The 21,718-nt window shown below is 40.5% G+C and overlaps 1 protein-coding gene across 19 annotated transcripts in view; it reads right to left on the bottom strand.

Moving 5' to 3' along the window:
* unm_hu7910 (un-named hu7910) overlaps nucleotides 1-21,718 on the bottom strand; it is a 47,705-nt gene that overhangs the window by 18,328 nt on the left and 7,659 nt on the right. For 7 of the 19 annotated variants that reach the window (XM_044176110.1, XM_044176111.1, XM_044176097.1 and 4 more), the window contains 7 exons: nucleotides 17,902-17,946; nucleotides 16,069-16,137; nucleotides 11,148-11,198; nucleotides 11,015-11,053; nucleotides 9,494-9,541; nucleotides 9,192-9,236; nucleotides 4,756-8,050 (listed from right to left, as the gene is read on the bottom strand). In XM_044176110.1, the coding sequence (XP_044032045.1) occupies nucleotides 6,300-8,050; nucleotides 9,192-9,236; nucleotides 9,494-9,541; nucleotides 11,015-11,053; nucleotides 11,148-11,198; nucleotides 16,069-16,137; nucleotides 17,902-17,946 (2,048 nt within the window). In that variant the 3' untranslated portion in view covers nucleotides 4,756-6,299. Of the gene's footprint in view, nucleotides 1-249; nucleotides 295-615; nucleotides 652-2,255; nucleotides 2,289-2,840; nucleotides 2,967-3,850; nucleotides 3,905-4,755; nucleotides 8,051-9,191; nucleotides 9,237-9,493; nucleotides 9,542-11,014; nucleotides 11,054-11,147; nucleotides 11,199-16,068; nucleotides 16,138-17,901; nucleotides 17,947-21,718 lie in introns of those variants that run through there. The other 12 variants (XM_044176108.1, XM_044176104.1, XM_044176101.1 and 9 more) reach the window with 8 other exon arrangements.

The raw sequence follows: 21,718 nt of genomic DNA, 5'->3' as shown, positions 1-21,718 counted from the left end.
AACTACTTTATATACTGCTGGGTAGCTTAATATATAATAATACATCATCGTTTATTAGTTGATTTATGTTTTGTATTAATAATCTGAAGCAAAGTAACTAGAAATTATGCGGTCAAATAAATGTAGTGGAGTAAAAAGTATGAAGTAAATGTACTTAGTTACGTTCCACCACTGCTTACTGGTCTTTTACCATCACCTTCATTATCATTCGGGGTGCTTCCAACAATAAAGGGACTGTGTTTAACCAACCTGGCACAAAGTCATCTTCCACCAACGGAGGGAGAGGGACGGCAGCTGGAGATACCAAAACACACAGGTTAAAACACACACACACACACACACACACACACACACACACACACACACAGAGTAATGTAATCAGATGGGTGTGACACTGATAATTAGTCCTGCAGCAGACACACAGGATGTATGGGAGCAGGCGGTTTCTGTTGATGTTTCAGACTCTGAGTGACCGCGAAACGAACGGAGAGGAAATGTGAAGCCGTGACTCGCAAGAACAACATGAGACTGAAATGTACATTCAGCATGCAGGAAAACTTCACATCCAAACACAAGGTGCAGCAGCCGCTAAGCCAGAGTGACTGCAGGACCAACCTTGGATTTCAGACTCCACATCCTGAGATCTAGAGACTGGATCAGACACAGACAATGACATCAGCATGTCAGCTGATCACAGAGGTTGATCACGGTGAGGCCCGACAGCAGGTAACATGTGCATTCAGACATCACAGGCAAATTATTTAGCACTGATAATGATAAAAAGATGCTATGAGTAAGTGTTTGCTATATACACACAATATGGCCATAAGTATGTGGACAGCTGAACATGTGATTCTGACTCCATGTTCATTAACCTGCTGCTCTAACAGCCTCCACTCTTCTGGTTTCAGTCCACCAGATGTTGAACCTGCTGCAGGGATTTGCTGCCATTCAGACACCAGAGAGGTCCAGCACTGATGCTGGTGATCAGGTCTGGCTCACAGTCGGCGTTCCAGTTCGTCCCAAAGGTGTTGCGTAAGGTCAGGGCATTAAAAATGTGGGTGAGACAATCTAACTGGAAATTTTTAACAGAGTAGATGTAATTCCCTGTATTTTAACCTGGCTTTAATGGGTCCATTTTGTAATTTCATCCAGAGGAGGTGGATGGCCTCAGATCACATATGTGAAGATATTAAAAAGCTAAAAGTACAGACACTGATTCGATGACTAATTCAGAGCCATATTTAATAATAGCCACTGATTGTTTCATTAAACTTGAGGATCTCTTTATGTTTGCTTGCAATTGCAATTTCTGTTAAATGAATTTCTTTAATGTTGTAATGTAATGTGAAGTGGAGAGGAGTAGTCAAAGTAACAAAATCAAGAAGGCTACAAGCAACAAAGCGAACAAAACAGGAACATTTAGTTAAATGCCGAGCTTTATTTAAGTTAACAAATTCCTGAACATTGTGTGGTGACAGTGTGTGACCCACCAACTCAGCTACCTGGCATCCGGGCATCAATGACTAGCTAACGTTAGCGGCGCGCTCATGTGTCTGTGCGTGCTTGCTATGTGACAACCTGCCTGGGTGCAAGGTAGCAGTGAAAACGTGGTATGGAGTTTCACTGATTTGGGCATTTTCTCAATAAGCAAGTGGAATGGATTCCATGATAAAGCACTGACACGTCGAGTGGATAGAGTTTCGACATGGTAAACTAATCATTTTAAAAAGTGGATGAGACATAATAGCTGTGACGCCCATGGCTCAGGGCTCTGTGCAGACCAGTTAAGTTCTTCCACATTGGGAAAACCATTTGTTTATGGAGCTGGATTCTTCCACGGAAGAAAGGGCACAAGAAGTGTCACACTCTTATCTAAACGTCTAAATTATCAGTGTGTGCTTTTGCATTAAGATTTCCCTTCATGCCCACTGGAACCTGGGCCAGGACCAAACCAGGAGAACAGACCCAAACCAAATATACACTAAAGTATGTGGACAGAGGTGTCCACATAGTTTTGGCCATATCGTGCATGTGATAATACAGAACAAGCAAATAATCTGAAGCACAATAAGGAGGAAAAAAGTAGCATTCAAACGTCACAGCAGCATCTAAATAAGTTTAGCTGCTTCTCTTCTGCTTAATCAGTCAGAGAGAACACGTGATTATCTGTGTTGACTATGAATACACATCCAAAGAGAGGAAATAACTTTCTTATTCACTCATCGTTAGCTGTCGTGTTACAAACTCCATACCTTCATCATCGTGGACAGCTGAAGGGCCGCTCTCTGAAACAGACAAAACTGACAGCTTGAATTCAAGAAACCAGCAACGAGCGGTAACTGCACGCTGGGAATAATGTCGCTCTGATTAAAATAAAGAACGTGATGGAACAGATAATAATGTTTTTCCATTTAGAGTTCTTCTTTCCAAAACAGCAACAACAGGAGAGACACTTCTGAGCTGATCTTCAGTTAGAAGAGTAAAACGTGAATACAGTGTTTTTATTATTATCAATCCAAATATTATTATTGTACCATAAAGCAGTCTGGCAGACGTGTGATGTAAACATCAGAATAGAGGTTGATGGACACTGACAGTTTATTTAGTTTACAGTAATATCTACAAATTATTATGGTAATGATTCATTGATATTAAAATGCTAAAAGAGAGGGATGGACATCGATTAATCTATTCTGATTCCATTACGATTTCTTACTAATCAATTCTTTTAGAATATTTTATCAGCATTAATTGAGTTTTATTTCTTAATTTATGGAAAGCAAAAACAACTGTCTTACTTGTAAGAATATGCATTCAAATATATTCACCACACACACCTGATGCAGCCTCCTCGGTTGGTGTTTCGGTTGATGCGGCCTCTGTTGGCTCCTCCCCCTGTGGCTCTGCAGCTTGCTGATTGGTTGTTTCAGACAAAGGCTCCCTGATTTCTTTGGTTTTTAACACTTGGAAAATGGAGGACACCAAGCAGACAAGATAATAAGTATGATAGAACTTAAAATTAAATGACTCTGCGTCGTTTATAACTTCTAATAGTAGCAGCGTACAGTGTCCTCCAGTTTTAATAATAAGCAGGCTGCAACTAATAATTATTGCAATTATATCAACTAATATCTCAGTTGTTTATATTAACTGATAACTTTGTCTATAAAAAGTATCGTAAGTACATAAATACATTTCATTTACTAACAGATTATCAAAATTGTTGATTATAATTCAGTTTCTTGACTAATTGTTTTAGCACCTTTATGGCAGCTGCTACAGGTTCAAACCAGACAGACGATCGGGGTAAATTCAAATGTTTACTGAGCCTTGTGCAACATACATCATGTAGAGGACACTTCCATGCAGCACGCACTATGGGACCGCGGCTGAACATATTTCTAGTGTGGATGACGTTTTGGAAATCAAGTGTGCAGTGAGCTACAGGAAAGCAACAGAGAAAGGATCTCTCGCTGGCAGACTGGTTGTACTGGGCAGCTGAAAGTGAAGCAAGGTGGAGCTGATATAAAGCCTCAGTTTCTCTGTGACTCTGGCTTTGTTGGTGTAACAGTTTTTATTCTTGTCTGACGTAGAGCTGCGATCAGAGTTTGGTTCAGCAGAGGTCAGGTGAGGCAGACACGCCCTCGGGTCTGAATTCACAGGTGGGAACGAGGTGAAACACCTACTGGGTGGTTTTCTCAGGTATCAGGTCAGTGTCAGCTCCTTTGTCTGGGAGACAACAGACATCAGAGGAGTACTATCGCTGTGTGTGTGTGTGTGTGTGTGTGTGTGTGTGTGTGTGTGTGTGTGTGTGTGTGTGTGTGTGTGTGTGTGTGTGTGTGCTCACCTGTTTTCTGCTCAGGTGAATCTCCCACATGTGGTCTCTCTGCTGCTTTCAGCCCTGTTCAGTGGTTAGAGGTTCAAGTGCAAAAATCAGACACAATGGCACATGCACACCTGTCACATCTCAGAGACCTGTGTATCAGTGCCGTCGCTGTTCCTCCTGTTTGTTTTTTTTAACTAACATGCTGTTGTAATATTTAGGCTTTGAAACAATCCCAGAACATTTGACCCAACATCATAATTATAAGGCCATCCCTGATTTGTGAAGTGAAGAAAGAGTCGATACAAGAAACTATCCTGCTAAACTTATACTGGGGCTTCACCTAAAATAGCTTTTTAAAAGCCACGTACCCAAACTTAAGACAATGCTAATGCCATTTTTCACTGAAGTAAAGAGCTGACACCGAACCCGTTCTCACCCTCACTGAGTCTAACTATGCGGGTTTTATCAAGAAGACATGAAAGACATAAAAACAGGAGAAGGAAAATTACAATATGCAAAGATTAGTCATAACTGATGTCGGTTTACAGTTAAGTGTGACAGTGCCTTAAAGAAAACAGTAGGTCAACCAAACATTTATACTTCTCATTTCAGGGAGGTGAGGAGGTCAGGAGTCGCAGCACCCTGATAATAGTTCTTGGGAAGGAAACAAGAGCTGACAAGGAAAGAGAAGTGAGTGTGAGAGCGAACAGAGCAGGAAGTTGTGGTGGAGGGAGATTGGATTGAATAGAGGAAGAGGATGTGATGTTCATCACTCATTCTCATTGCGTCTCTAACGACACTTTTAACCGGGGAACACGCTTTAAAAAAGGGTTTGCATGTAGGGCTGCAGTGCCTTTCGGTTAATGCCTCTACACATTAGGCCACCTCGACATTTCAATCACATCAAGAATAAAGACAAGCATATGTCAATTTGAAAACCAAGATTTATTTATCAAAGATTTACTCACATTTTGAAGGAAAAGCTAAATAATATCAGTTGGTGAAATGTACTTCGGTAAAAATGCAATCAAGCCCTGTGCTCAAGGCACAAGGGTGCATGAAGCAAAAGATAAATTGATGATGAATTGAGCTTGAATCCGTAAAAAACAAAAACAGATTTAGTTTTAAGTTTTCTTAAAGCAAGCTGCTGTGTCCAGTGAGTGAAACATTTTAGTTTCTGCCCTGCAGTCAAAAACATGTCTGTAAAGGAAATACACACCACACACACACACGTTTTAGCCCTTGAACTCAGCAGCCTTCAACCCGACTCTTCTCCTTACAACATGCACTACATGACTGACAGTTGGTAACTTAATAAAACTTAAAATTAAACTCCTAGAAAAATCATCAACAGGCAAAGATCAGAGCCAGAGGGGTCAGAACAGAGGAGGTACCAAACATTCCTGTGTACAAGGAACAATCGGAGTTCAAGACAATCTCGTAAAAACGAGAAAGAAAGAACAAAAACATGAACTCAATGCAACATAAACGTACAGTACGTCTCAAGTATCGCTCTATCTGTAAGTTAACTCTCTAATCTTAAATTGAACCCTTCAGTGAGTTCCTTCATCCTTTTCAACACTGATGAGGTTTTAAATTACACCAGAAACACACTGTCACCTATTTGAATACAGTAAAGTCTAAACACATATATATTTATATATATATATATAGGGTATCTGTGTCATGTAAGAGGACACTTTCCCCACACCGTTAACCTTCATACTATATCACAAGCCACGGACTGATGGGAACGTGATAACAGAAAAGGTGTGCCATGAACAGTCAGTGCAGTCAGCTTAATCTTTTTTGTTTTCCATCCGTTAACACCGACTGTTCTGACCGGAGCGCACCGTGATGGCAGATTTCCAAACCTCTCGCAGAATATCTGAACACCATGGTAAGAATAACACTCACCAGAGTGGTGAGTTGTTAACTAAGGACGTTAGCTAACGTCCTCATGTAGCTACACTAGCTAAGCACAGCTATCTTTGCAACTAACAGAATCACTAAGTTTACTAACCACCATGTTTACATGCCTGTGTTTCTCTCTACACATTATGGAAAAATAAAGGCAGAGTGCGATAAGGCCCGTGGTATGAGAAATAAAACAGAAAATAATTGCCACCCTATTCTTTACCATTACCTTTATTGTTTAGACATTATGTTCTTCAGAATATTTACTTAATAGCAAATATTTTACATGATTAAAGCAAGAAAAACTGATGTGTGTGATGTTACGCAGTTAGGAAAATGTACTGTCCTCTAAAATCTCTCTTTTAAATCTGTCTCCTACTCTGTGAAATGAGGATTCACCTGCTCAGTCATGGAAAGAGATGACAGGTGAAGTATTTTACACATTATTTGTCACTGTCACAGAGGAGGACACTCCCCTCTCCCACACTTCCTTTAACCCTCCAGCCAATCAGAGTTCTAGCACCATTTATGAGATATTAACTTTGTTCCACTGTCATTTCTTCTTCCTGCCCAGCGCCATCTTCTCCTCGGCCGCACTCTTCTCTCTCCTGACTGCCGACACACTCGCTCTGTCACTTTTCTCTTCTGCTGCCGGAGCTTTCGGCTGGGAAGCGTTTGGTTTCCTCTCGAGAAGCTCTTGCTTCTTCATTTCTACCTTCACAGCGTTGCGTTCTCTCTCTGCTCTCTCCTTCGCCAGCCTCTCCGCCTCCATCTTATCCCGAACAGCTTTTTCTCTGGCCAGCCTCTGCCTCTCCATCAGCTCCTTCTCTCGAGCTGCTTTCTCTTTCTCCAGCCTTTCCTTCTCTAGTCTCACCTGTTCGATTCTCTCCTTCTCCCGGGCGATTCTCTCTCTTTCCTTCGCCATTCGTTCTCTCTCCATTCTCTCCCTCTCTTCTCTCACTGCCCTTTCCTTCTCCACTCTTTCTTTCTCTGCTTTCTCTTTCTCTAATCTCTCCTTCTCCTGAAAAGTTCTTGCCCTTTCCCTGGCGATGCGCTCCCTCTCCATCTTTTCCCTCTCTTCCTTCTCTCTGGCTAGTCTCTCTTTTTCCAGTCTTTCCTTTTCTGCTCTCTCTTTTTCCCTTGCGATTCTTTCTCTTTCCTTAGCGATACGTTCTCTCTCTATCCTTTCTCTTTCTGCTCTTTCTTTGGCCATTCGTTCTTTCTCTTGCCTCTCCTTTTCGGCCCTCTCTCGCTCGATCCTCTCCTTCTCCCTCGCAAGTCTCTCTCTTTCCTTAGCAACACGTTCCCTCTCCAATCTCTCAAGCCTTTCCCTTTCTTTGGCGATGCGTTCCCTCTCCAGTCTTTCTTTTTCTGCTCTTTCTTTGGCGATTCGTTCTTTTTCTCGTCGCTCCTTCTCTCTGGCGATTCGCTCTCTTTCCTTAGCAATGCGATCCCTCTCCAGCCTCTCTTTTTCCGCTTTCTCTTTGGCAATCCTTTCTTTCTCCAGTCTCTCCTTCTCTAACTGTTCCTTCTCTGCCTTCTCTCTCTCCATCCTCTCCTTCTCTCTGGCTATTCTTTCTCTTTCTTTTGCGATGTGCTCCCTCTCTATGCTCTCCCTTTTAGCCCTCTCTCTTTCCAGTTTTTCTTTCTCCCGTTGTTCCCTCTCCATCTTTTCCTTCTCTGCCCTCTCTCGCTCTAGTCGTTCCCTCTCTTCTTTGGCTGCCTTTTCTTTGGCCAATCTCTCCAACTCTTGTCGCTCTTTTTCTGCCCTCTCTCGAGCCAACCTCTCTTTCTCTGCTTTTTCTTTTGCTTCCTTCTCCATCCTTTCTTTCTCCTGTTTCTCCTTCTCCGCCTTCTCTCTTTCCATCCTCTCCTTCTCCTGTTTCTCCTTTTCCATCCTCTCCTTCTCCTGTTTCTCTCTTTCCATCCTCTCCTTCTCCTGTTTCTCTCTTTCCATCCTCTCCTTCTCCATCCTCTCCTTCTCCATCCTCTCCTTCTCCATCCTTTCCTTCTCCTGTTTCTCCTTCTCCATCCTCTCCTTCTCCATCCTCTCCTTCTCCATCCTCTCCTTCTCCTGTTTCTCCCTCTCCATCCTCTCTGCTTCCCTCTCCCTCTCCTCCCTCAGTTGCTCCTGGGCAGCCTCCAGTGCCTTCGTCTTCAGCGCCCAGGCCGCCTCCCTCTCCTCCTCTTCTTCAGCGAGGAAGGCCCTGATCTCGGCCAGAGCGATGCGAGCAATCCTCTTGGCCTCCATCTTCACGTGGATCATCCTCAGCTCTTCCCTCAGGGCAGAGCGCAGCCTGACACCTTTGACAGAACGGTCTGAGGTTTGGATTCAGCGTAATCAAGGATCATTCACAAACGTGAATCAAACACACCGACTAACGTGGTCACACAAAGCAAACAAGGAAGTGTTAGAAATGGATGTGACATCACTGTCAGGGGGGCATGACATCATCACACAGTACATGACACCGTTACAGTACACCAAAGAGCAAAGTCTTAATGTTATTAGAATCGTTCAGAAAACAAACTAAAAAACTAATAAAGATAAATTTAACAGTGTGAAATGCAATTTTGACATTGGTGTTGGATGGTTGGCACAACTTTTTAAATAACTTTTGTTGTTTAATATTATCTATTAGTGATGTTTTCAAATTGTTTATTTTCTTTGATCACCTGCCTTCAATTTTCAACTATATGAAACAAAGAAAAGCAACGAATTCTCATATTTGAGAGGCTGAAACCAGCCAATATTATTGAAATGGAATAAAATTAATAAAATATGATCAGTTATCAAAATTGTCATGCATAAGGCTAATGATATGTGGCATGGTATGTGTAAAATATGTACACTAGCATGGCTAGCACACTATGTAATATTCAGTATGGAAATATCAATATATATTGTGATATGATGCATTTTCAGGAAAACCAGTTGAGAAACTGTTTATGGATAAAATAACCAGAGATCCCTGTTTTTGACTAACTCAGCAAAATAAATGCCTGACAAATCAATGTACTTCATTACACTGATGCAAAAATCAAATATAAATCTAATACTGCCATAAAACAGTCCTGCTCATTGATCAGCAACATTGATCACAATGGTCTAATACATACAGACTAGAAATATTAAAGTGATAGATCCCATGGTATAAATATCTGAAGGTAGACAAATGTATATTATTTCACGGGATATCATTATATCGCCCATATATAATGATATATCATAGTGTTAAATAAAATTAATTATTTGTGGGGCAAAATAATTTAATCCAATAATAATAATAATAATAATAATAAGACATAGCTTATCTATTTTATCATAAAAATGCATTAGAGAATTCTAAACACATCACTGGACTGTTAAACCAAAGCCATGCCTTACAATATCAAGTCAGACCAAAGTCTTTATTCCAGATGTGCAGGCGGCAGGTTTTAATACCTCGGGTTGTGTTCTTTCTAGCAGCAGTCTCCCCTGCTGTCTGGTCTAACACACAGGAGAACAAACAGCCTGTCAGCTCAGATTCATCTCTACACAGAGTTTAACAAACAGCTCAGTTGTACAAAGAGCTTGAGCTACATATCAAATATAAGAGCATTTATTCACACGGTGAGCTCACGCTGGAGACAGACCTCAGTCAATGAATGAGTCAGATGGATATGACATGGGGTTAATCGCAGGTACAAACTAACTCACAGACAATAAGTCACACACAGACCCACACAGAGGGATCACAACTCTACCTTTTGGGAGTTTTATTTCTTGATCAGTGGACTGTAACATCTTGTCTTCTAGGATGACACACACATCAAATTGTTTGATACTGAACGTCGACATGCCGAAAACAAAGCTCAAATCGTCACACCAGGCAAAGCAGACTCAACAGCAGACTATGTCAACAATCCTAATTATTACTTTGCCAGTTGGAGGAATTCACATAGTGATTTCCAGGCAGCTGAGCGCCACCTGACAGTCTACAAAGCTAATCTTATGGATGGGCGACATGGATTTAACGTTCAGTCAAGGTTTGTGTAATGTCACATCGCAATGACAAGGTATATTGTAATACAGTAAGTTTCTGTAAATTATTTATGAATAAAAATAATACTACTTAATACTTTTTATAACTTTTCTTCTTACTGTGAATACCTTACAAATTTGATCCAAGTAAATCCAATTATTGCCATAAAGCAGACCTGCTCATTGATTTACAACATTGCCAGCCATGTCTACTACAACCAGAGATATTAAAAGGATAGATCGGTAGAAATGGCATGGAAATGTCTCTACTGGTTGACAAATCGTATCGCCGAAGTCTGCCTCACGTGACCCTGACATTTACTTGACTTCTTCCCCATCAAACACAGAAGGGGAAGTGAGTAGGGAATAATGAATCATCTACATTATCTCTTGGCCTGAACAGCGAGCAGCTTTGTGTGGTAAGTTTTACTGGCTGGCATACATGTCACCTGAAAAGAGGGAAGGCAGCATGTTTAAGCTACTAAATTCCAATAATACAAAAACCTGAGCGACAACACGACAAATGCAAATTAAGCAGGAGTGGAACAACCAGTTTGGAAAACCGAGCATGTTGTCTGCCTTATTTCAAAAAAGGTTTCTGAACTTGTTGTAAAGAAATATTTATTCTAAAGGGGCGATCGCACACAGATGCGCCGCTAGAAACGCATCGTCAGCAAAACCATTGTTTTCCTACGGTACTGCGCGCGATCCTCTCTTTTCTAGCGGTTTTTAGACGCGCATTAACGTTAAAATATTCTCAACTTTTCAGCAAAAGGCGTCACACCACTCGTCAATGTCAAACTTGGCCCCCGGCAGCCAATCAAATCAAGCAAGAGGCGGATTTTACTACTTTACTGTTGCTTGAGCAGCCAGGTGAATCTCTGGTGAGTTTAATGCCGTTTACTATGCCGATAAACGGACCGTGAGAGAGCTACGCAGCAGGGGCGCATGCAGCTCCGCTCCTCAGGCGCACCAGCTGTTTTGGCGTTTTTGAAGCGTCTGTAGCGGTGCGTCTGCGTCTGTGATCGCCCCATAAGGTTCTCTCTGCCTGGTTAACATGCACTTCTATAACCTGAATGATCTGTGATGTTCACACCTGTTGATTGTCTCTTGCAGAGTCACACATGCTTTCAGATGTAGTACAGGTGGCCCCAGTGGGAACTGAAGGTTAACGCCTGACTCCACCATTTGGTTACTCGGGATCAAACAGAGCCGTGCAGTAACAGAAGAAACTGGGACAGTACCTTTACTTTTACCTTTCTTCTTCACCTCTTTCTTGTCCTCTACAGGGTTTAGAAACAGACAGATCTGTCAGAGGAGCTCTTAGCTGAGTAGCAGTGGGGGTGAGTCTACACACAAACACTTTTTGTACAGTACCTTTTCTCAGCCTGTCTCTCCTGAGAGCAGGATCTTTTAACTTCTTTTCATCTGAACAAACAGACGGCAGAGAAAGTTACCGGCTGTATGTTGTGTGTCACTCTTGGCATTTTACTGTGAAAGGTAAACAGTCAGCTGCCTTGTGAAATTAAATGTATCAATTTTGAAGAGAAATAATACAATAATAATGAGAATAATCAAACCCAGAGTTTTCCATGACTCACTCACTTCATTGGCTTATATTTTGGCCAAAATATGGCTAAATTAACAGCTTAATTTGTCACCAGCACAGGTACCTGTTCCCGCTTGTTGTTCGTGACAGATGTAACCTAGTTTCGTGACAAAGGTTAACAGCTAATCGTGCTAGTGACAAACAGAAGATGTGTACAGACCTATCTCACAGCAGATGTTTTGACTTGTTATAGCAGGAGAGGCACAGGTGTGACTAACAACATTAACAATGGTCTCCAGTTTATTTAGGTATCCCAGTAAGCCATGCATGTGAGCCATCGTGCACGACAAAAGGTGCGCTGGAACTGGCTCACCTAAAGAAGTACACAACAATACATGTTTTACTGTTAAACTGCGTCTCCATTAGATTCCATCGTAACTGCTAGCTACAGCTGCCGTCCTCCACGAAGACGCAAGATACAAACTGTTCAAGACTAAAGGAGGCGGGAGTTTGATACCCAACAGGAAACACCTTGTGTGTTTGGACAGAAAGTGCATCAGTAAAGACGAATGAATAAAGGTCAACTCTTGAGACTGACAGACCACATGAGTTTTGGGTCTTTTTAAGCTGTCTGTTATCCTGAGCTAAATATAATTAATGCAAATGTAAACTGAGCTGCAGTTCCTTTTATGTCATTACAACCATCTGTTGACCTTTAAGTTACATGAAAACTGTGTTTGGTCAGCACATTACTGCATGCGTCAGGGTGAATGCCATTACGTACTCAGAATATTATTGTGTAATTCAGTATTAACTGTAGCCTAAAACACATAAATAAGGCCAGTACACCAACATGATCAAACAGGGTGAAAGATGACAGATCAGCCTGCCAACTGTTCATGTTTCTAAGATCTACAAACAGAAAGCAGAATATAATCTATCAATGTGATTATTAGTGGTTTACAGACAGAAAAGTGTAAGTTTTGTTAATATAAATGAGTCATATTAATATTACAGAATCAACCTGAACACAGCAGAATATAAAGAGCAGTGCAGTCACATCGTCCTTAAAACTCTAACATCTCCTCTAACTTGAAGTCCTGATTTATTATCAACTTACCAGCTGTCTTTCTTTTAGCCATCAGCAAAAGGATTTGATTAAATTTAATTTACCAGCATCTGGACTTTAAATTAAAATAGGATCTCCAATTGAGGCCGTTAACTTGCTACAGTTGCTAGAAAGTCTAAATCTACCTGCATTTGTTTGGTGGTTGTAATTTCCCCACTCAGTCATAAACAGAATTCTCTCAGTTCTGTCCAACAGCGACACTGTAAAGTTCAACGTCAGCTGACAGCGAACAGGACAAAACACACCAGACTACAAGGCCACGCGGGGCCTGACAGATGATCAAATGTACAACATTGCAGTTTGAACGTCTAATTTGAGACCACCTATGGCAAACCATGTTATTATTCTTTAGTTTGAGAAGGGGGCAAGTAATGTAAGATTTCAGTTCGCTCATCACACAAACTGTTTTCAAAATAGTCCCTGCTTGCAACTGCATCATCACATGAAGAGACTATAACTATGACAAAAGATAAATAAATGAATTCATAAGTTAAGCAAAGGTGACTAAATGTTCACTGTGACTTATGTATTTCAAACAAGTTTCAAGTCTCTGCAAGTTGATTTTTACAGAAATAAATGGGAACAAATGGCTCCCTGTAAGGAAGGAAATCTAAAAACTGATGGATAATTTGGAACATGGTCAACATTAGTGCAAAATATACACATAACTTGTCGTTAATAAGCCAAAAAATCTCAAACCACATTGATGGTTATGGTCCTATATGATATTTTTCAGTGTTCAGGAATGTCATTTTTTAACATTTCGTGTATTTAAATAAATAAACTAATATATTTCATTAATTAATTTTTAAACATATACACAAATACCATTATATTTCATAAGCCAGTACAGGCTGACACTATATTTTTGGGTTTTACTATCAAATAAGCCAATATCCAATAAATTTAACACTTTTAAAGTGTTTTAGGATAGTTTAAGTCCTGTTAAGTTTTTGTGTTTCTAGTTTCTTTTAAAGGACTGTAGGCCAGTTTGCCCTGTTTGTGTGACTGTCCTCCATCAGGTCCTCTGCACCACAACATACACACACCCATCCTGCTCCAGCTGGACTGGGCTACATCCCAGTCTGGTCCTCATTGGTCGGTAGTGGGACTAGGGAGCCTTGCTACTGGCTGTGGCTCTGCTTCCTGTCTTCCTATTGGTTCTGGAGGTCCAGTATGACCTCTTTGACCTCCCCGTCATCAGAGGAGGTCGTGCCACCCTCCTCTTGCATCTCAGCTGCCGCTTCCTTCCCCTCCTCCTTTTCCTTGCCCCGCTCTATGGGCGAGGACACTACGTCATAAAGGAAGGTGAAGAAGCCATAGATCCAATCAGAGCCCTCTTCAGCTAAAATATTAAGAACCTCCTCAAGCGACTCGGCATTCGCACTACCACCGCCATCTTTGGTCAAGCCTGACGAAAGAGAGAGGGAGAGAGAAAGGGAGGGAAGAAGAAAAACAGACAGGATGGGAGCAGAGGTGAAGATGACAAAGGGGAAGGTAGAAACAAGGGTGAAGCACAAAGGGGGGGGGGGAGGCCCTAAGGTGGTATATTAAAGGACAAGGAGGAGAAGTAAAAAGGAGGAGAAGGAAATGTTAAGAATACTGAATGAGAAGGAGAGAGGACAGTATCAGACATAGGAGGCAGGAAGGAAGATGGTACAAAGGAATGGAGAGCAACCGCAACAAAAATAGGGCAAAAAATAAAGGATGATGATGTGGGAAAGAGAAAGATAATGAGTTAAAGAAGTCGCATATGAACCATAGACAACAAATAAGCCTTTACTTCCTGTCTCAGTCTCGTCAGGCAATCTCTCACTTCCTGTCCGCTTTACAACAAGGAACAGAGGCGGCCATCTCTGCTCTAATTCTCTGCGCTGTTCTTCAGCGTCTTCGAGTTAAAAAAATATACTTTTACAAAACACTACATCTGTGATACAACTTCTTTATTTTCATTATTTTACCCATCCTCCTGATTCTGTCAGCTGGTGTCTGCAGACTGTGATGATTTTGAATGCGATTAATATTATTAACAGTTAAGCTCATCATTTACAGAATGATACAGATTGAAATGAATTCCTGTGTCCAATGTCGGGCAAGTTACTGAAATTTAGTAATAAGTTACAGTTACTAGTTTCTTCTCTCAAACGTAACTGAATTACTTTACCAATTACTGCATATAACAGTAATTAGTTAATTTAATTTGAAAAAGTAATTAGTTACATGTGTAGTTGCCGCCAGAAGTAATGGGATTACAGTAACACTGGTCCTGGCGCATGAATAGTATTGGTATCAGTATGCATCACAGAAGCACATAGCAAAAACATGACTCAGTTTAAGGCAATCAGTAAAACTGAACAAAGCAGTCACATAGCTTTGACACTGTTGTTACAGTTTCTCTGCCATGACATTAATCTCAGCTCATGTTGTTATGTAGACATCAGTTACATCTAGAAAAGATGAACAGTTACCCAGGAAAACAGAAAAAACGCATAACCGAACATGAAAGCCTGCGGTGCGTTCAAGAACTTAAGATAACCTTCTGCTGGCAGCATTTCTAGTGATTATTGTTTACTTTCATAGTGTGTTACATCTTGAACTGTGGTTTAAAAAGGTTTAGTTTGCTCAGTTGGTATGTGATTGATTAAATACATGTCTAATCAGGATGATGTTATAGTTAAGACTTTTAAGAGTCCTGAGAGAAACAATATTTCATTGATTCATCTATATTTTAATGGTTGAAATAAACTTGAACCTAACTAATCACATTAAACGCGGTAGAGGAAATCTGTACCTTAAGATCACAGCGGGACAGAGCTTTTTAGGCGAGCAGCGGCGCGGACAGTGTGGGCGTCGAGGGAAGTCCAGGCAACTTTATGGTAACGAGCTATGACGAGGTTCGGCGCCAACCAATTGAAATTTAGAAGTCCTCCGCTCGTATTTTGTTACCAAACATTTGAACGAACTTTGCCACCTATTTCATCTACGTCAGAACGTCCACGAATCTTTCGACGACAGCGTTGTTGGCATCGCAGCCAGAGTGAATTTTGACAGCGAGACAAAAATATACTTCCTGGAAGTACATTTTTGTGTAGTCTGAGCACACGGTCATTGTGTATTTCAACGGGTTAATTCACAGGTTAATAGACTGAAGTAAGACTAAGGTAAAATAACACGTCATATCTAAAGATGCACTATTGTATCGGACTTGTCTTCAGTTGGACGTTAAGAAGACATCGTCTTAGTAAAGCATTATTAAGTTAGTACAGGCTGCTAGATGTTTTTGGCTTTTACACCTCCAACAAACATCAGCCAACAGCAGTTTAAAGGTGAACAGCTCTTACTATGAACATCTCTTCAACGTTCATAGTCACCCTGCTGATTTTTTCTTCTTACAGGCAACAAAACAGGCAGAAATTCACGAGTGTGAGTTGACACACTACCGAGGCTGGTTTTAGACCCACTGACATACAGATCTACCTGCTCTCACTCACTGCTTTAGTCGGGTTCAAACCACAGAGTAAGACTGCTTACTGTTTAAAACTGAGGCACTGGGACACAACTGCAAACCACATCGGTCAGGAATTACAGAGAAAAAAACTGAAAAATGAAAGTGGACTTGCCGAGCAGAACTTTAGCATCTTCCACGTCAAAGTCTCCGTCTCCGTCCGTGTCGTAGGCCGTCAGCTTCCCTGAAGGAGGAAGAGGAGGAGAGGAAGGCTGAGTGACACACTGTTGTCAGGTCACTACAGCGGCACAAACAAGCTCATGGAAACTTTTAAAGTAATAAAGGTTTTTAATTTTTTTTATTAAATATGTGCCTGTACAGTTGTTGAATATAATGTGAATAAGATTAGAACTAATAAACTCTTAAATAACACACCTTACTAAGTATTTTTCATTTTTATTGCTTCATCATTTCAACTTCATGTTGGTTTTTTTTAACTTTTAAATTAACAAATTATTACATTTCTACGATTATGAGACACTATAAAAGTCATTCCCAAATAAAAGACAAACTGAAAAGTTGTCTGAAATATGATGATATTATCATGACTCCCTGACCCCCTTGATTTGCACATCTCTTATTTCTTACTAGAAATAATTGTCTCGTCTTGAAAGAGTTCCCCCTCGGGGATCAATAAAGTATTTCTGATTCTGATACACAGCGCCCACACTGAAAATACACTGTATGCATTCATGCAACTGTAAAGAGCTTTGGATAAGAAGCTCAGGAGTTCATGTCTAAATCAACCTGTGTAGTAACTGAAGTTTTGCACAGGCCTAAAACTGAGACCAGAACTCGGCCCATACCAAAGTCTTTAAAACGCGATACGAAGTCCGAAGCTGTACTTTTACTTTGTGTCACCCATTACTGACTGTTAGCTTACCAGGCTAATGCACGCTGGCGCAATCAGGGGGAGAAAGATTTGAAAATAACCCAACCTGGACGGAGCATGAAACTTTACGTAGCAAAATCCCTCAGGTCGGGAAGCAGAACTCTACTACTTGTACAAGCTATCAATTACAACACAGAACGCAGCATATTAACAGCAGCAGTATGTCAACGTGCATGAAGTATTAATTTAAAACAGTGAAGCTGTAGGAAGAGGAAGGATGTGGTGGAGAACGATGTCTGCAACACTTCTCTGTCATGCTGTTCATACAGTCATCTTCTAATTTTTTGACTCGCCAATCTATGAAATGACCACAAATTCTTATTTCAGAATCTGAATCCACTCCAACGGCTACTACTGCTACGTTTGTCTACCAACATGTTGACGATAAACCATCACATTACTATCCTGAAGTTCTTGACAACAGGTTAAACAAATGAATCCAAGTTTATGAGATTTGTTTTTATAATTTACAACTGGGTTAATGTCTGGAAGGACGTCCAGTAGCCTGCAGGAAATACATTATGTTTGTAATGGCATGATGAATAAAAAGAAAGAAATTGTTTGTCAGAGTGGCTGTATTACATCAGTAAATGGAAATAAAGCATACTAGTATAGTGTATTATGTATTATAGTGGAAAGATATAAACTAGTAACAGAGCTGCTGCCTTAAACCAGTTTGTTGAATGTGGTAGGCAGGACTTTCATTATAGTTTCTGGTTGAAAACAGATACCAATGATATTGGCCATGCTCTATTTACTGGAAATATAGACAGGAAGAACTTTTATTAGACTGCTTTCAGTTTGTCTTTGGTCCTTCTTCACTAACTGTATTGTTTCCCCTCAATGATATGAATACCTCAACCTTCAGGACATCTTCTTACTCTATCCGGTTTCTTAACCATCTTACCTTACCTCATCTTATCCTATTTGAGCCTAACTAATTATGTTTTTTGGAGTAGTTTGGCGACACCATTGGCTCTGATGGAAGCACACAGTGAAATATGGATCTGTAAAAATGCAGTTACATTAGTGGATGTTTAAATCTTGAGACCGTACCTTGTAAAACTTCAGAAAAGTTCATGCGAAACTCCTTAGCTCTGGCTACGTGCAGAGATCAGAGAGAGAAGAAGAAGAGAAGAAGAAGACAGACAGAAGATAAGACACTATAGCATTGCAAGAACTGAATTAGTACAAAGCAATACAGAATTACAGAGGAGACACAGGGCTGCATGATGCATCATTTTAGTATGTGAATTTCTGTTTCTGCAGTGTTTTAAAAACAGACATGAATTACATTTAGACTTCAGCCGCTTCACAGTAAAAGTCACCCAGCTGCTGCAAATGTGGCCGAAGTGAAAAGGCTTTTACTGTGAAGCATCTGCAGGTCATACACAAATGTGTTTGTGCTTTCCTGGAACGTTTGCTGCTTTTTTGTGTGCCGTGTTGGCAGCAAATCAGAACAGAATACTACTAAATGTATACTAGATATAAAGAATATTTTTTAATATTGTTATCCAGTGTTCAGGTTGAAATTGTGCAAAAAATTATTTTGATTTCAGCCAACATAGCGTGTTTACTTTCAGGGTCTGTAGTATGTAAAAATCAAGAGCCAATAGGCCTCATGCACGAAACATTCCTCCACACAGATTTGATCTTAACTGTTTAAAGAGTTTGTTCTTGTGTAATGCAAAACCAGCCCATGGGATTATTGGGCGTTTCCTTATACTAATGACTGATTGCATCCAATTTAAGAATAATCCTGATTCACAAACATTTGCACATGTGAAAGAACAATTCAGTGGTCTGTGCGCATGCTTCAGGAATGTGACTCTTATACTCTTTCTACGAAAGTAGGGAAAAAATTAAAAAACACATTTCTGAATGAGGCCCATTGATCACTTATAAAACTTTGTATTATATATTTTTTCAAAGATCATGTAGCCCTGAAAGACCTTATATACAGATCAGAGAGAGGAAACACAAAAGTTTAACTTTACAGACATCACAAGTTAGTCAGTTAACACTGCTGTCATTGTTTTAACTTGGTTGAACAGGGAGCTCTGTATAAACTAGGAATAAAAAAGCAGACTCAGTGCTCTTTGACCTTATATGCATTATTTAATGGGAAGTCAGTTGTAGCTCCGTAACTCTTTTCTCTTGTTTCCATCTAACTGATGTGTGAGAGACGCAGCCATAAAGTATGAAAGGAGCGCCTTCAGCGGAAGACTCATGCCCCCACAATGCACCACAGAGCGCCACAGGAAGTCATTCCTGCCTGTGGCCATCAGACTCTTTAACTCCTCCCTCTAAGTGTCAGTCTGTATGACCCGAAGTCACTAAACTGGACATTGGACCATTAACACCATCATGCAATACTTGAAATAATTGTGCAATATTCTGTGTTTAATACTCCGGTGCAGTATACTCTGTTTTCAGTTTAATTTATTGATATTTATTCATACTTCTATTACCGCTGTGCAAAATCCACCGTCTCATAATCATCTTAATAAGCTACACTTAACTCGACAGTTCATGCACTATTACTTATTACTTATATTTACATTGTATTATTATACCGTACATACTTATCAACCGGTAAACCCACTTTGTACTTTACACTTATTTAAATTTCATATTTATATCCACTTTGTACTTAATTTATCTTGCCTGTATTATAGTGTATTATATTTTTTGCTTAGTGCTTCTCTTCCTGTGTGCACTGACGTGACAGTGAGCTGCTGGAACAAAGTTTCCCCTCGGGGATCAATAAAGCATTTCTGATTCTGAAACATGAAGCAGCTTATCAGTCAGATGAAGTTTGAGATAAGATAAACATGTCTTCTGACACGTACAGTTACTGCTTTCTGCGTGTGTGTGTGTGTGTGTGTGTGTGTGTGTGTGTGTGTGTCTGAGAAAAAGAGGATGTGAAAGTCCTGCATGACTGTTATAACCACATGAAGACCGAGGCAGGTTGCTACATGAAAGCCAACATTTCAGTGCAATGTCTGCGTGTCTGAGTGTGTGTGTGTGAAGCGCACCATACCTTCACTGCGTACCTGCTACGGCTAAAGTGTGCGTATACGTGTATACGTGTTCTCTGGTGAGCTGTAGCAAACGCCACATCAACACACTTCACCTCAGTTGAAAAAGATATCTAGGCGTGCTTATAGGTATGCGTTGTAAGTGGAGCGCATGTGTATTTATAAGAAAGCTCGTTGTGTTTTCACCACTATTCCAGCATCTATAAACACCTTATTTTAACTTTGCAGGGCGTCTCAAGCAGAGGACGAGACTGTACCCCACTATATAAATATATAATGGGACTCACTATTATCGCCAGAGCGGTGGACAATTGTGTTTCCCAGTACAGGCGCGTGGTTGTGTATGCACTGTGGCCGGGCGCTACACAGGAGCGAGCGCCTTACACAAAACGATCTTAGACGTCTTAAGTAGGCGCTATTGAGGCGTTTGACGTTAGTTGGCTGAACCGTTTGACCACCGTGTGTGTGTGTGTGTGTGTGTGTGTGTGTGTGTGTGTGTGTGTGTGTGTGTGTGTGTGTGTGTTGTGTGTGTGTGTGTGTGTGTGTGTGTGTGAGAGAACCAAATCAAGTCGCTGCTGTGAACCAGAAACTAGGCCAGCAAAAACATGACAACACAACATTATTTGTTTGGCTCCGGCTGTCAACATCCTGAAAACATGGAACTCACTCACGCTTGTTTACTTTACTTGATTTCACGACCTTTTTGTTACACTTTATTACGGACATTAACATCTATATTTGTCCATCAACAGTTTAGTTAAATCTGAAAGCCCTTTGCTCACAGGTTAGATTGTGTTCGGTTGAAGAGTTTGATTTCACAGAAGCGCAATGCATTCACCAACAACAACAACAACAACAAAAAAGATAATTAAGACTTCTGTATCTCATAATTACCAGATTACGAGATCTTTATCTTGTTATTATGAGATCTTTTCTCGTAATTATAAAGATCTTTTCGTGCAATTGCGACATTCATACCTCGTAAGTCATCATCACGAGAGACAACATCTTTTAACTTTGGTGAGTGCACTGTGCTTCTGTATGAGTTTAACATCTTGGTGTTTAACAAGCGTGAACTGTAAACTGAGGCTCGTGAAATAATGAAATATGTTATTTCATATAAGAGTTACGCCAAACAAACAACAGCTAATAAACACCAGGAGCGCCAGCTGATTGCTCAGCTACATCAATTAGTCATGGGTCTAAACTGTTTGCAACATTGATCAATCAACACAAATTAACAGCCAACATGTCTTTTGGAGTAACTCTACTCTTACATGTTCTAAATATCAGTGGATCTCATGGTTTCAAACGACAGCAGAGCCTTTCTAAGAAAATGGTCAAAAGCACTAAAATTAACATTAGATTTAACTGTGAGAGAGTTTATATATTTTAACGTTACAGTAAGATGAGCAGTATGACAGTTGTCATTTATCCGGTGGCTCGCACATTGTGTCGTTCTCAAATTCAGGAATTCACACCAGCCTACATTTAGCCTGTGAAGCAGTTGACAGCTTCGCATCCCTGACTGGATAATCTGCACGTCGTTTTACTGAACCACTTCAGTTGTTGTGTAAAATGACATTAAATTCTTCTCCTGAGCGTTGGCCGATGATGTTGGTCTAACATGACACAGCATATGTATTTCAGCAACATTATACAAGCAAAGAATGTCTTTTTAACGCTACTCTTTACACACTGTGTTGTCTAAGGTTTGTGATATACTGCTTTTTACCAACACATATGCATAAGACAAGCTACTGCGTACTTGCGTGCATACTGTACGTGTACCTGGAGGATTAAAATGAATATCCACCAGCAGGACGATCAGG

Source organism: Siniperca chuatsi, linkage group LG19, assembly GCF_020085105.1.
Source record: "Siniperca chuatsi isolate FFG_IHB_CAS linkage group LG19, ASM2008510v1, whole genome shotgun sequence".
NCBI classification, from domain to species: Eukaryota; Metazoa; Chordata; class Actinopteri; order Centrarchiformes; family Sinipercidae; genus Siniperca; species Siniperca chuatsi.
The sequence above is the reverse complement of the archived record's forward strand: the minus strand, read 5'-3'. Positions and strand labels throughout refer to the sequence as shown.